Source organism: Salvelinus fontinalis, chromosome 6 (genome assembly GCF_029448725.1).
Source record: "Salvelinus fontinalis isolate EN_2023a chromosome 6, ASM2944872v1, whole genome shotgun sequence".
NCBI classification, from domain to species: domain Eukaryota; kingdom Metazoa; phylum Chordata; class Actinopteri; order Salmoniformes; family Salmonidae; genus Salvelinus; species Salvelinus fontinalis.
Genome location: NC_074670.1, coordinates 47,839,919 through 47,855,621, shown reverse-complemented (window position 1 = coordinate 47,855,621; position 15,703 = coordinate 47,839,919). Strand labels below are relative to the sequence as shown.

General features: G+C 45.6%; 1 protein-coding gene across 25 annotated transcripts in view; it reads left to right on the top strand.

The window, feature by feature from the left end:
• LOC129857957 (protocadherin gamma-C5-like) overlaps nucleotides 1-15,703 on the top strand; it is a 193,666-nt gene that overhangs the window by 130,181 nt on the left and 47,782 nt on the right. The window contains exon 1 of one of the 25 annotated variants that reach the window (XM_055926725.1): nucleotides 10,519-13,166. The exons of the other annotated variants lie outside the window; for them this stretch is intronic. Within the exon in view, the coding sequence (XP_055782700.1) occupies nucleotides 10,710-13,166 (2,457 nt within the window). The 5' untranslated portion in view covers nucleotides 10,519-10,709. Of the gene's footprint in view, nucleotides 1-10,518; nucleotides 13,167-15,703 lie in introns of those variants that run through there. 25 annotated transcript variants of the gene reach the window in all.

Sequence of the window (15,703 nt, the reverse complement as noted above, 5' to 3'; positions counted from 1 at the left end):
GACAGAGAGAACAAGAGAGGAGGAGGAATGAGGTTGAGCGCTGAAAGGATAGAGAGAACAAGGGAGGAGGAGGAATGAGGTTGAGCGCTGAAAGGAAAGAGAGAACAGGAGAGGAGGAGGAATGAGGTTGAGCGCTGAAAGGAAAGAGAGAACAAGAGAGGAGGAGGAATGAGGTTGAGCGCTGAAAGGACAGAGAGAACAAGAGAGGAGGAGGAATGAGGTTGAGCGCTGAAAGGACAGAGAGAACAAGAGAGGAGGAGGAATGAGGTTGAGCGCTGAAAGGACAGAGAGAACAAGAGAGGAGGAGGAATGAGGTTGAGCGCTGAAAGGACAGAGAGAACAAGAGAGGAGGAGGAATGAGGTTGAGTGCTGAAAGGACAGAGAGAACAAGGGAGGAGGAGGGAGATGGAGAGAGAGAACGATAAGACGACATTGCTCTATTTCTGAATATGGTGCAGGTCACATGTTTGCATCACTGAGGAGAGCTTTTAATTCATTTTCTTCTACCCCTCCTTCCCCCCTCTCACGGCAGACAGCGTCATAAAGGGCTTATAATAGCCCCGTGGCCCGCATGCCTCCATATGTACTGGGTAACACACACACACAGGAGAGGTAATGCCCTCCATATGGCTCTCACATGCATCCCATAATACTAACCCCAGGCCACCGCCACACACAGGAAGTCATCACGACAACCAAAAGGCTACCTCCTAAAATAGGTGACAGTAACCCTCATTTTCACAAGGTTGCGATGCTAGTACAGGTCAATGTGAGTAGATACATTAGTAGGTTGTAATGATGTTGTTGTAGGGGTAGAAATGTTATGTAATGTTAGATGGTGGTGGTGTAATTGACCCAGTTGCAGTGGGTAAATGTATATAGATAGGTGGTGTGGCAGAATCACTGGTGCATGACCGATAAAGGCATTGGCATATAGGCTGTCTGTCTGGTATAATTAAGCAATATGGCCAATATACCACGGCTAAGTGCTGTTCTTTTTTTTCTTTTTTTTTTCTTTTTTAAAAATTTTATCCCATTTTCTCCCCAATTTTCGTGGTATCCAATCGCTAGTAATTACTACCTTGTCTCATCGCTACAACTCCCGTACGGGCTCGGGAGAGACGAAGGTCGAAAGCCATGCGTCCTCCGAAGCACAACCCAACCAGCCGTACTGCTTCTTAACACAGCGCGCCTCCAACCCGGAAGCCAGCCGCACCAATGTGTCGGAGGAAACACCATGTACCTGGCCCCCTTGGCTGGCGCGCATTGCGCCCGGCCCGCCACAGGAGTCGCTGGAGCGCGATGAGACAAGGATATCCCTACCGGCCAAACCCTCCCTACCCCGGACGACGCTATGCCAATTGTGCGTCGCCCCACGGACCTCCCGGTCGCGGCCGGCTGCGACAGAGCCTGGGCGCAAACCCAGAGACTCTGGTGGCGCAGTTAGCACTGCGATGCAGTGCCCTAGACCACTGCGCCACCCGGGAGGCATAAGTGCTGTTCTTAAGCACGATGCCACACGGATTGCCTGGATACAGCCCTTAGCCGTGGTACATTGGCCATATACTACAAACTTCTGAGGTGCCTTATTGCTGTTATAAACTGGTTACCAACGTAATGAGAGCAGTAAAAATAAATATTTTGTCATACCTGTGGTATGCGGTCTGATATACCACAACTGTCAGCCAATCAGCATTCAGGGCTCAAACCACCCAGTTTATACGGTATAGGCTCAGGAAGTGTGTGTGTTCACTGTTTATGTGTAGAAGAGTAGCACATGGCTCTCATAAACATCTGGCACGACACAGGAATGCTTGAGGTTTTATTGAGGAAACCTCTGTCCCTCTGGAAACAGTCTATCATCATTATCACCCCACATCTGTGTCCACTTTATCCATTTTAACCACATTTTACCGCTAAACCCTGGTTCTCAGGCTCATTAGCGAGGAAGGCTTTACTATGGACCGTAAATCCGGGAACTCACTGTGTCTCTGTGCGGGTCAGACCCCACCGACCCATACACCCCTACGTCCAGTCTGGTTCAGTTCAGTCCAGTAAACATGTGGGAGACCTTTGGGTATGATTTCTTGCTTCTGGTTCTGATCCCCACTTTGGTGTACTCTGAACTGTAGAACAGTGGTTTTCCCTCTGAGGAAGGATTTAGCAAACCACTGCCTTGACAGCCATTTTGGATCCCACCCTGAGCCAAGGGCCTGTAGTTTCCTGACCTTGTGATCATCCACACTGCTATGGGAAGAAGCTGCTTCCCCACAGCCCCAAGCTGTTGCTCATACTGTACTTCCTTCGTCACCGGCCCAGCCGTCTGGTGTGCAGCTGTTTCTGCAGCAGTGCGTTGCTGTGTCTGATGATTAACGTTGGATGTTGGATTTTTGAGCAGTGTTTATGATTGGTGTGTATGGTGATCAGGATGCACTGAGCTGTGTGTGTGTGTGTGTTTCTTAACTAGTATTCTGGAAAGTGGGGTTGGAAGATCTAATCTGCTTCCCCAGCTTCGCCTGCCCCATTACCTGATCCTTGATTAGATATCAGGGATGCCTGGTAGATTTGTGATTGACCTCATCCTCTATCACACACACGCGCCTGCTCACACTCAAACATTCTCACTCACTCCACTGGAAATCTAGCTAAGGGGAGTTAAAACAGCACTGCTGGTTTCTGATCAACTCCAGCCATCTGTGTTGTCACTTTGTGTGATCTGATGTTAGTAAAGAGAAGCGGGAACAGGGAGTGTACATTTTCGTTTTAGAGAGAGTGAATCCATCCGTTCTCCATTCCTTACATCCTCTTCGACTTTTATGGAATCACTCAAACGGTGTCATGTCATCTCAGTTCAGGTTTGGATGATGGAGGCCGTTGGAGGGAGGCAACTCTGCCTGTACTGTTCTGTACCCCTGAATCTTAACATCTTTTCACTCGGTCTATTTAGGTCATTACAGTAAACCCCCAGGCTCTTCTCCCTGGCCTGGTAGTAGAAGTGTCCTGTTTCCCTGCCGTGTCCTTGGATGTGTCCTACCGGCCCAGGCTGTGTCTCGATAGTCTGGAGCGGCTTCCTCTCATTTGTCTGTCTGCACTGACGTGAAAGAGAGGGTCAGGCGGAAGCAAATAGCTGAGATATGCTATACTGCTTTCACCTATCCTATGTTTTCAGGTCACTGAGGGGCAGGTAGCCTAGTGGTTAAGAGCGTTGGGCCAGTAACCGAAAGGTTGCTGGTTTGAATCCCCGAGCCGACAAGGCAAAATATCAGTTGATGTGCCCTTGAGCAAAGGCACTTAACCCGAATTGCTCTTTTAAGTCGCATCTGCTAAACGTAAGGAGAGGAAGCTACTTCAGACCTTTGCGGTGTACTCATAGAGATGGAATGACTGGTGGTCTATCATGCTAAATATTTCCTCTGTGTGCAGGCCTGAAGAGAAGCGAGGTAGTTTTGGCTCTGATGATGGGGCAGATGTCCTCTCGACACTAACGCCCGATGTCCACCATATGCGTTTTGTTTTTCGGGATGTCTAGCCCGCATTTTTTTGTACTTGATGCACATGCGCTTCCCTTTTCAGCTAGCTAAAAGCTAGCCAGTTGGAGTGTGTGTGTGTGTGTACTTCCGTTTGTGCCGCCGCACGGTAAAGCAACGCACGAGTTGAACATTTTTAACGAATGCAGTACACAGAACGCACCGCAGCCTAGTGGGGCATCCTCGATTTAACGGCCGTGGACTACTCCCTCGAACGAATGACTTCCCCCGGGAACGCAAAGAGTTTGACGCATCTGGTACACATGAGACCTAAGGGCTCTATTCAGCGTCACAGCGTGAACTTCCGCGTTAGCGGAGACTGCCTTCGCGGTAAACGGCGCACGTGTCGGCTCAATCAAGAAATGACCTTTCAAATTCTACCGCGCAATCTGTACCGCTTCAGCCTGGCCTATTGAGACATGTATATAGAGTTGGACACTGACATACATTAAGGACAGGCCTAAATACTTCATCCAAACACATATTATATTGTTCTAGGTCGGTGGTTCCCAAACTTTTTGCAAACGTCCCCGTTCCATCATTGGGAAACATACATGGGGTGGAGAGAACACGTCGCAGTTGAAAGCTCATTTGTGTGTGTTCATGTGCTATCGGATTGACACAAACGGTCACAACGACATCAATGGGTTAAGAAACCTAGCTAAGACACGTTAGCGGACATGCGCTCGTTGACCTGGACATTCCCGACAAGTTCTACAGAGCTCTCTGAGGTCCACAATGACGGATATAAGAAGAGGACTGCTGATGCATTGCCCAATTTCAAATCGCAACTTGTGTATTCTACTCTTACAACCTTCACGACTAAATTGACTGCCCAAATGAGTTCCTTTCAAAAATAAAGTCGGGGGAGGGACTCCACACCCCTCCCTCCTATTGATATCTACACGCTGATTGTTTGTGTGTGGGTATATGGTCGTTACTTTTCCAGTAGTGAATGAAGCCTAGTGAGTTTGTACAGGCTGATCCTCTGGAAAGGATTACACCGGGGATTATACAGGGCGGTGGAACAGCGGGGCATAGTCAGACTTGTCTTATACGTCACACACACACACACTCATACACACCGTCTGAGTTCCACACAATACACACTGCGACGCGACGCACACCTTTGCACAATAGCGGCACACACACACACACACACACACAAAAAACACACTGTGTGTGTGTAGCTGTGTATGACGCTGTTCTGATCTGTCAGGCTGGGTAGACTCACCGCTGACATTGTTCTGTGATCTGAAAACCAGGTCGAGTGATTCATTCAGTCAGACCCTGAGGCTGAGCCCTGACAACCACCAGCAGGAAGGAGGAGTTGCTGTGGGTTATGACCTATATGCTTACTGTGTATGTAATCAATATGACTATTATGGTGATCACAAGATGGTCATTGATGCCAGTATTAACAGTGGCCGTGTCAATGATGCCAGTATTGTCATGATCATCAGTGATGATGTCTATGGAGAAAGGTCACAACAATAGTGATGATTTTGATTCAACATGTACACGGAATATACAAACATTAGGAACACCTTCCTAATGAGTTGGCCCTCAGAACGGCCTCAATTCTTCGGGGCGCGGACTCTACAAAGTGTTGAAAGCGTGCCACAGGGATGCTGGCCCATGTTGACTCCAATGCTTCCTATAGTTGTGTCAAGTTGGCTGGTTGTCCTTTGGGTGGTGGACCATTCTTGATACACATAGGAAACTGCTGAGTGTGAAAAACCCAGCGGTGTTGCAGTTCTTGACACAAACCGGTGCACCTGGCATCTACTACCATACCCCATTCAAAGGCACTTCAATATTTTGTCTTGCCCATTCACCCTCTGAATTGTACACATACACAATCCATGTCTAAGTTGTCTCAAGGCTTAAAAATCATTATTTAACCTGTCTCCTCCTCTTCATCTACACTGATTGAAGTGGATGTAACAAGTGACATCAACAAGGAATCATAGCTTTCACCTGGATTCACCTGGTCAGTCTATGTCATGGAAAGAGGAGGTGGTCTTAATGTACTCAATGTATGTATGTTTGTAGCAAAGGAATGTTTGTTGGCGAACTGTATCCTTTATGAGGCATTGTGGATTTGTGTGTCCTCTTCTCTCCTCTTTCTTTCTGTTCTCGTTTTTTCTCTGCTTCCCTCCCCTCCCCCTCTCCAGCTGCACCATTCTGCTGCAGTGGGTGAGAGAGCGATGGAGGAGAGAGCGAATGAGCTCTCCTCTGTTCTGTGTATAAACCCATGATGCGTCCAAAGTCGCATCTGTGTTCCACTGCGTTGTTTTAATCGGAAGAAGATGCTCTTTCTTCTCATGAAGAGGACTCTTTCTGTAACTAGTCAATATGGTAACACCGCTTTCCACAAGCCTGTACATTCTTCCGTTAGACATGCCACTAGCTTCCTCGGTATCGTTGTGAGCGATAAGTTATTATAAGAAAGGACAGGAAGGTTCCTGAGTAATCTGTTCATTTTCTCTTCCTCCCTCCATGCTGTTTTCCTTAGAGCTCCTTTTTTTTCATGGCTCTCTGGAAGAGAGGTGGGATGTGTTGCCGTAGCAACAAGCTGACTCACTGTCAGGACTGTACCATTGTGATTTGGTCCACAGGGGGGCAGCAGCAGATGCAGGGTCTGGTGTCTGATAGGATACAGGCAGCTGTTGGTTTAAAGGGGGCAGACACACCCCTGTTTAGGACACAGAGGTGCAGTGTCCTAGGGGCTCTGGCCTGGATTGGTAGGGGAGGGGGGAGAGAGAGGGTGTATGACAGGGTGGGGTGGGGGTAGGTTGAAGGATCTACCTCTCTGTTTCCGTAAAATGGATGCTGCCATGGACTGATTGCCTCTCACTGTTTCACCTCCCCGTTGCTCTGACTGGGACTGTGAAAACACTGTCTAAAATAAGCCCACAAGGCACTGTGGAGGTTGTGCTGTTTTATTATAGGGTGTACAGTTATTTCTTATTGACTGATACATGTCTATTCTTGTGTGTGTGGCTGTGCACAAGAACTCACATGCACACATTGTGTATCTAACATAGTGGTTATCTGTGCTATGATAATGATCACATTCATATAACTCCTATTCATATATTCATATTCACTGTAACATTCCAGCTATAGTAGGGTGTGTTGACCATCTTTGGCTGAAGCTTCATTCTGCCTGGTCTGGAACACTGAAAACACACACACACACACACACACACACACACACACACACACACACACACACACACACACACACACACACACACACACACACACACACACACACACACACACACACACAGTGAAAGCATCTCCTTAATTAAGCATACAGCATCCCTGGGCATCGCCTAGAGTGCCTCTGCTGTTGCTGTGTAGGAGCTGTTCTTCTGCAGCATGGCAGTGTGCTGTACTGCAGTGTAGTGATGCTATCCTGCCGCTCTGGGAGAGAACACACCCCCCCTATGGACTCACTGCGTCTGAAATGGCAACCTATTCTCTATATAGTGTATTACTTTCAACCAGCTACCCATAGGGCTTTGGTAAAAAGGAGTGCACTATATAGGGAAGAGGGTACCATTTGGGGGACACCCTTAGTCTCCTTCAAAATGGTGCTATCATGATCCTGGCTGGGACATGCAGATGAGATACTGCACTGCTCATACTCCTGTTACAGAGGGACTGGGCCAATTGTCGTATTTCTCTTTTATTAAGTATTCTTCTCCCTCACTCTCTCTCTCGCTCTCTCTCTCTCTCCCCTCCCCTCTCTCTCTTTCTCTGCTCCTCTATCCCTATGGGTCATGCCCTATGCTCTCTACTTCCCTTTCTCTCCACAAATAAACAAGCACACCTCACAAAATGCAACAGCGGGCACAAGCTAAGACACACCGTGATATCGGAACTTGACTGAATATCCATTTTGTTGTTTGTGTTGCTTTTACGTTCGCCCACCTTTCTGTGCCACACACGCAAACAGACACCTAAACGAGACACACCTAACGAGACACATAACGAGCTACTGGCGACAGCATTCTGGGACATCATCATTAGGGCACATATCACAGGTATCGCAATGCAAATCAACACAGTCACCACCTCTGGAACCAGTCAAGGCTACATTACCAATGTAAGGTGAACGGTGAGTATCAGGGATGTCTCTGTCCCAAGACTCTCTTTTTATCTGCTGATCATCCCTCTAACCCGTGTCTCTTTTGTCTCTCTGTTCTTCTCTTCCATGTCTTCCCTTCGCTGCTGTTGCTGACGTGTTTTCCTGTCGTCCTCCGTCTCTCCAAATAAGGTAAGAAATACTTTCAGTAATAATGACTCCACCATCACAAGACAATAGACAGTAAACACATGCATGACCTTACTGATTCCGACTGGAAGTAAGAGAACTAAAAAGACCACCGCTGTGATCCGTAGACACAAGCACTCAGCACTGAGTGTTGTATCACCCAACATGTGAGTGGAATAACTCACTTAACCCTCCTGTTCGTTTCATCTTAATTCATTCTGTGTTCCCGGTCCAAAATGACCACCCCGTTATAGCTGATTATAAATCCATAATAATGTGTATATTATCACCTAATGTTGTGTTAGATCTTTTTATCAACTTAAGTTCTTGTCAACATGACACGTTTTGAACTTCTATATGCTATTTATGGCCTCATTGACCTGAGCTCATACAACTCGTTTTTTAGTTAAAAAAAAGCATCATGTATGGATTATTTTGACTATAACAAATACTCAGATGAAGCATATTGTGCTATTTATCACAGACTACTTTGTGTCAAAGTTTAACAAGGACTCTCTCCTCACCACCAGTGTCATGATCAAAGATATGATCAAGAGCCTCACATACAGTATATGGTCATTGTGCTGCCACAGAAGAAATTGTGAGCAAGGCCTCAAAAAAGCTTTATATACCAGAACTGTGAGAAAAGTTGAAACAATGTTGCGATTGTTTGTGAGACTGCCAACAGGTGTTGTTCCCGTGGGGGAAAGATTCTATTGGGGAAAGGTTCCTCTGGGGGTTGCCATGGAAGCCAAGAAGGTGTGTGTGTGTGTGTGTGTGTGTGTGTGTGTGTGTGTGTGTGTGTGTGTGTGTGTGTGTGGGTGTGTGTGTGTGTGGGTGTGTGTGTGTGTGTGTGTGTGTGTGTGTGTGTGTGCTCAAACACACATGTATATAGGGGTCTGGGAGAGGAAGTGTGTCCATCTGATGAATGGGCATGTGCCTGAACTCAATTTTCTACACTAATTGTAGTCTCACCCATTCATTTCTAATGACCAGTCAAATGACCGGGAACACCACAGGTGTACAAAAGTTAAATAAAACACCCAAAATGTAATGAAAATCATCAAAATGTATTTTGTGTTTTCAGATGCTCTGTGTGGACAAAGTCATGGAACCTTATGCCAATCAGATTAAATGAACTACATTTTTCAGAGAGAACTTGTAAATCGGTCCAATTCGACCAGAACACAGCAGGAGGGTTAACATAATATGCATATGGACATAATAAACCATTTATTTGACGTCACACACACAGTCAAGAAGCAGAATATAAGGCTGGAGCTCTTAATGAATCTGGGTAACATTTTGTTTGTGGATGAGGTTTGATATGTGGGCCGATTCATCTGGTGGAGTTGAGTTGTAATATAGATTGGGAAAATGTACATGACAGTAACTTAAATCTCTGTAATAAATAAAACGACTCACCTTAGAGAGAGAGAGAGAGAGAGAGAGCTAGAGAGAGAGAGAGAGAGCTAGAGAGAGAGAGAGAGCTAGAGAGAGAGAGAGAGAGCGAGAGAGAGAGAGAGCGAGAGCTAGCTGTGAGTTATTGTGTAGCAGCCACCACGCGGTCGCCGCTCATTCCACCAGTATGCAGCAGCACGTGCTGGCCGCCTGTGTGGCGCTGTCCACCCGCGTGGTTCTGAAACACGCTCTAGAGCTCAGTGGCAGCGTGCTCCCCCCTCCCTCTCTACATCTACATCCGTCGCCTTGACGAGCACGGATTAACCAATAGCAAAGCTGATGCATTATTGTTTTCATATGATGATACATTCGTTGTAGTATTGTGATATGATGTAGGTTACAGCTTGTGATTGTGTATAATGGTTAATGGTATCGAGTTTATTTATTTATGTAATCACTATTCAGCTCTCAGGTAATTAGTTCATGTCATGGAAATATTACAGTGGAGTGAGTGAGTTCCAGGGTCCCAGGGTCTAACATGATTTACCAGTTCCTGGGTCCCAGGGTCTGTGTGTGAGAGAGATAGAGAGAGAGAGAGTGAGAGAAGAGCAAGTCATCAGAGCAACCCTTTTCCTTTGCTCTCCAGACCTCCATACGGGTATTTTTTTTAAGCCGGCCGTGCGATGTATTATTATTCTGAGCCACGTGGGTTGCTTTGACGACATACTCCTGCTGCGCTTGCTTTCTTTTACCACAGGACGGCAACGGAGAGCCTTTGTCACCCACACAGATATCAGGAAGCATTGAAACGGTGGGAATGCATATAGAATACTTCGAGAATAATGTTCTGTTGCGTGTGTGTCCTTACAGTCCCCGCGGTTCCATGAGTTGTTGCTTAATCCCGTTTTAAAAGGTAATTTTGCTGTTTGCTTGAGGAATCGGAGATGGAAGGGAGTTCCATGTGATCATGGCTTGGTATTAATCTGTGCGTTGCCGTGAATTCTTTTTGGATTTGGGGACTCTGACGAGACCCCTGGTGGCATGTATTGTGGGGTATAGATGGGTGTCTGAACGGCTACTAACACTAAGTGATATGAATAGTATAGTAGCAGTACTAATAGTATTACACATTAAATGGAGTACTGTTTTTCTCTCATGTTGAATTGTTATGGTCCCTCATATGTTTCCCAAGAGCCCGTATTTTCACTGTATAGCTTTAAATGACTGGTACATCCTGATTGGTAGCTTGTGTTAGGCGCTGTGCACCAATAGCATGCAGAACTGTACAAAGAGATCTACTCCCTCCCCCCAGCCTCAGCACCGTAAACCCTTACAATACAATGCTCAGAGCTGGAGGAGAACGAGGGATGTGCCTCGACACAAAGCGTCTCCATCACAGTCAAATATGAGAGACATTGACATTCGATTACAGATTGATTATCACCACTCCTGCGAAAGGCTCGAATTTTGGGTGAAATAATATATTCGTTTTGATGTGTCGTGGAACAATGTGGAATAGACTGCCCGTGTGGCAGGTGCTGCTATGGTGGCATCATTTATTTCTCTTGTGGAGTACAATAGACGGACAGACTCGCTACACCATCTCGGAGGAACTGAAACAGGGCTCTGTGGTAGGAAATCTAGCCAAAGATCTGGTTTTGGGACTATCTGAGATTTATCGTCGTAAATTACGAATAACCTCGGAAGCTGGTAAGCAGTATTTCAGTGTGGATCTGGGGAAAGGAGAGCTGGTCGTCTGTGAGAGGATAGACAGAGAGGAACTGTGTGGACAAAGAGTTCCGTGTGTTTTGCCTTTGGAGATAGTGATTGAAAATCCCTTGCAGCTTCACCGAGTTGATATTGAAATACAGGATATCAATGATAATTCTCCCAGCTTTCTCACCAAAGAAAAAGTATTAAAGATTGCAGAGTCAATAAACCCAGGAGCAAGATTTCCACTCGAAAGCGCACTGGATCCTGATGTCGCTGCGAATACAATACGCTCATACAGCATTAACAAAAACGACCATTTCAAATTGAATGTCAAAGATCACAAGGATGGTAGCAAAACCCCAGAACTGGTCCTTGAAAGGTCTCTCGACCGGGAGAAGCAACCTGTTCATACGCTTATTCTCACCGCTGTAGATGGGGGGGATCCAGTGCGTTCAGGAACCTCTGAGATTAGTATCACGGTACTTGATATTAATGATAACGCACCCCAGTTTGAGAGACAACTTTATGAGGCTAATGTTAACGAAAATGCTGCACCTGGCACTCAGATTTTACGAGTAAAAGCGACAGACCCGGACGAGGGACTAAATGGGGAGATAGCGTATGCATTTGGAGAACAGACGCCAGACTCAGTGACTGCATTGTTTGATATAGATTCTTCCACAGGAGTGATTGTAATAAAAAGACAACTCAACTATGAGCAGACGAGCTTATATAAATTTGACATCGTCGCTAAAGATAAAGGCAACCCGGATATGGACGGGCATTGTGATGTTGAATTTAAAATGATTGATGTTAATGACAATATTCCAGAGATAATTGTGACGTCTCTAACGACACCTGTTCCAGAAGATTCACCTATCGGAACCGTGATAGCTTTGATAGGCGCTAAAGACTCCGACTCGGGGGACAATGGGAAGGTGCGGTTAAGCGTGTCACCAAAATCTCCATTCAAGTTGAACCTGTCCGTATCCAAGCATTACACACTGGTAACTACTGCTCCTCTTAACCGTGAGCGTTACTCGCAGTATAGTATAGAAATCAGTGCCAGTGATTCAGGGAAACCCCCTTTATCCAGCAAGAAAACAATCATTGTTGATGTGTTAGATGTGAATGACAATCCACCGCGGTTCTCTCAGCCCTCGTACACAGTGTACGTGAAAGAGAATTACGCACCAGGGAAACTACTATGTTCAGTCTCCGCCACTGATTCCGACCTGGGGGATAACGCGAAGACCTCCTACTCCATCCTAGAGTCCAAAGTGCAGGATGTGTCTGTGTCCTCCTATGTGTACATAAACTCTGACAACGGTAGTATCTACAGCATGCACTCGTTTGACTATGAGAAACTAAAGGTGTTTCAGATTCTGGTGCAGGCCAAGGACCACGGCTCTCCATCTCTGAGCAGCAACGCCACAGTCCATGTTTTTATCCTGGACCAGAACGACAACGCCCCCGCTGTTATTTACCCCTCCGCTGCCCTGGGCTCGCTCTCTCACCAGAAGATGCCCCGCTCCGCTAAAGCAGGCTACCTGATTACTAAGGTGACGGCAGTGGACGCAGACTCGGGCCATAACGCCTGGATCTCATATAAACTGGTGGAGGCCACAGATACGTCTCTGTTCAGTGTCAATCTTTACACTGGGGAGGTGAAGACGAAACGCGCCGTGTCCGAGCAGGACGACTCCTCTCAGAGGCTGCTTATAGAGATACAGGATGACGGGGAGCCGGTCCAGTCCGCCACGGTCACATTGGCCATACTGGTAGAGGACGGGCTCCACGAACCCATCTTGGACCTTCGGCAGAAAGCGCCAGAGCCTAGCAAGAAAAGCGGGAGAATCGCCCTGTATTTGATCATCTCTCTGGCCTCTGTGTCTGTGCTGTCTCTGGTGACTTTTGTCATCTTAGCAGTCAAGTGCGTTAGAAACAGCAGGAGCAGCGGTAGTTGCTGCATGAGACGGGACGACTTGGACGGCTACAAGAACCCCAACAGAAACCTGCAGATTCAGCTCAACACTGACGGGCCGATTAAGTACGTGGAGGTCCTGGGAGAGGATATGTTGTCTCAGAGTCAGTCCTTCAGGTCATATCTCTCTCCCATGTCAGAGTTCAGTGATTTCACCTTCGTTAAGCCCAGCAGCACCACTGACTTTAAGGAGATGATCAACGTCCTAGACGCGTCTTTACCTGACAGCGCCTGGACCTTTGAGAGCCAGCAGGTGAGAAGTGGCGTATCATTTATTGTGATGATTAAGATGATCGAATGTAGGCTGTTTTATGACGTCAACATACAGTTTTGTGTTGTAACATTACACAAATCAAAGCTCGATGTTTTGGCAGTATTTTCATGACTCGGTATTTAACAGACTCCCATCTGTGAATAAATATGCCACTGACGTTTGTGTTCAGTTGTTATCATTTAAGCAATAGGTTATTCATTCAGTTTAAAATAATTAATTGTCAGTATTCATCAAAATGGTGCAATGGTTCCCTTCAGTACAATCCATATTATCTTGTAATAATTTAGCATTCAACATAGGCTACTGGTAATTACTAAAACCCATACTCGTGCGGTTTGAATGATTTCAAAATAGCCTGTGATGTATTTTAACCTGTTGGTTGTAATCCTCAGAGACCTTGTAATAGCTATTGTTACTGTAGTGGGTGTTTTGCGTGATTCTGTGCCTATCTGACTGGCTAGTGGACGACTGAGGGTTTCAGCACCATTGACAGCAATACTCCCGTTGAATCAACTGTGTGGTTTTGTGTGCGCGATGACAGACAGCATATTTTACTATTGCTGCAATATATATATATATACCGTACCAGTCAAAAGTTTGGACACATCTACTCATTCAAGGCTTTTTCTTTATTTTTACTCTTTTCTACATTGTTGAATAAAAGTGAAGACATCAAAACTATGAAAAAACACATATGGAATCATGTAGTAACCAAAAAAGTGTTAAACAAGTCAAAATATGTTTTAGATTTTAGATTCTTCAAAGTAGCCACCCTTTGCCTTGATGACAACTTTGCACGCGCATGGCATTCTCTCAACCAGCTTCATGAGGTAGTCACCTGGAATGCATTTCAATTAACAGGTGTATCTTGTTAAAAGTTCATTTGTGGAATTTCTTTCCTTCTTACTTAATGCGTTTGAGCCAATCAGTTGTGTTGTGGGGTGGTATACAGAAGATAGCCTTATTTGGTATAAGACCAAGTCCCTATTATGGCAAGAACCACTGAAATACGCAAAGATAAATGGCAGTCCATTATTAGTTTAAGACATGAATGTCAGTCAATCCGGAAAATGTCAAGAATGTTGAAAGTTTCTTCAAGTGCTGTAGCAAAAACCATCAAGCGCTATGATGAAACTGGCTCTCATGAGGACTGCCACAATACGTTAATTAGAGTTAACTGCACCTCAGATTGCAGCTGAAATAAATGCTTCACAGAGTTCGAGTAACAGATATCTCAACATTAACTGTTCAGAGGAGACTGCATGAATCAGGCCTTCATAGTCGAATTGCTGCAAAGAAACCACTACAAAAAGACATCGATAAGAAGAAGAGACTTGCTTGGGCAAAGAAACACGAGCAATGGACATTAGACCGGTGGAAATGTGTCCTTTGGTCTGATGAATCCAAATTTTTGATTTTTGGTTCCAACCACCGTGTCTTTGTGAGACCCAGAGTAGGTGAACGAGGGGCCTCCCGAGTGGCGCAGTCCTGGAGACCCATGGGGCGGCGCAGAATCGGCCCAGCGTCGTCCGGGAGGGGAGGGTTTGGCCGGCAGGGATGTTCTTGTCCCTAACTATCAATTGGATACCACAAAATTGGGGGGAAAAAGGGGTGAAAAAAAGAGTAGGTGAACGGATGTGTGGTTCCCACCGTGAAGCATGGAGGAGGAGGTGTGATGGTTTGGGGATGTTTTTCTGGTGACACTGTCAGTGATTTATTTAGAATTCAAGGCACACTTAACCAGCAGGGCAACACAGCATTCTGCAGCGATACGCCATCCCGTCTGGTTTGTGCAAGTGGGACTATCATTTGTTTTTAAACAGATCAATGACCCAAAACATACCTCCAGACTGTGTAAGGGCTATTTGACCAAGGAGAGTGATGGAGTGCTGCATCAGATGACCTGGCCTCCACAATCACCCGACCTCAACCCAATTGAGATGGTTTGGGATGAGTTGGACTGCAGAGTGAAGGAAAAGCAGCCAACAAGCGCTCAGTATATGTGGGAACTCCTTCAAGACTGTTGGAAAAGCATTCCTCATGAAGCTGGTCCAGAGAACGCCAAGAGTGTGCAAAGCTGTCATCAAGGCAAAGGGTGGCTACTTTGAAGAATCTAAAATGTCAAATATATTTTGATTTGTTTAACACTTTTATTATACAATGTAGAAAATAGTAAAAATAAAGAAAAACCCTTGAATGAATAGGTGTGTAAAAACGTTTGGCTGGGACTGTGTGTACATATATTTATATATATCAGACAAATTTTAGCTCATTCAATATTTTATGTGAAGAAAAACATTTATAACGGCATAAAAAAAATGCGTCTCGATCCACGGGGCTCCATCAGAATTGAAATGTTTTAAATGTTATATATATATTTATATATTTTTTTATCCTTGTTTACGCATAACTCTCTATACTTCTGGCTGCCGCTAATATTTTTTCACATCAATATGGACAGTATGTTATATTGGAAAATACAGTTACATTCTCCCATCTCCCTGTTTTTTTGTGAG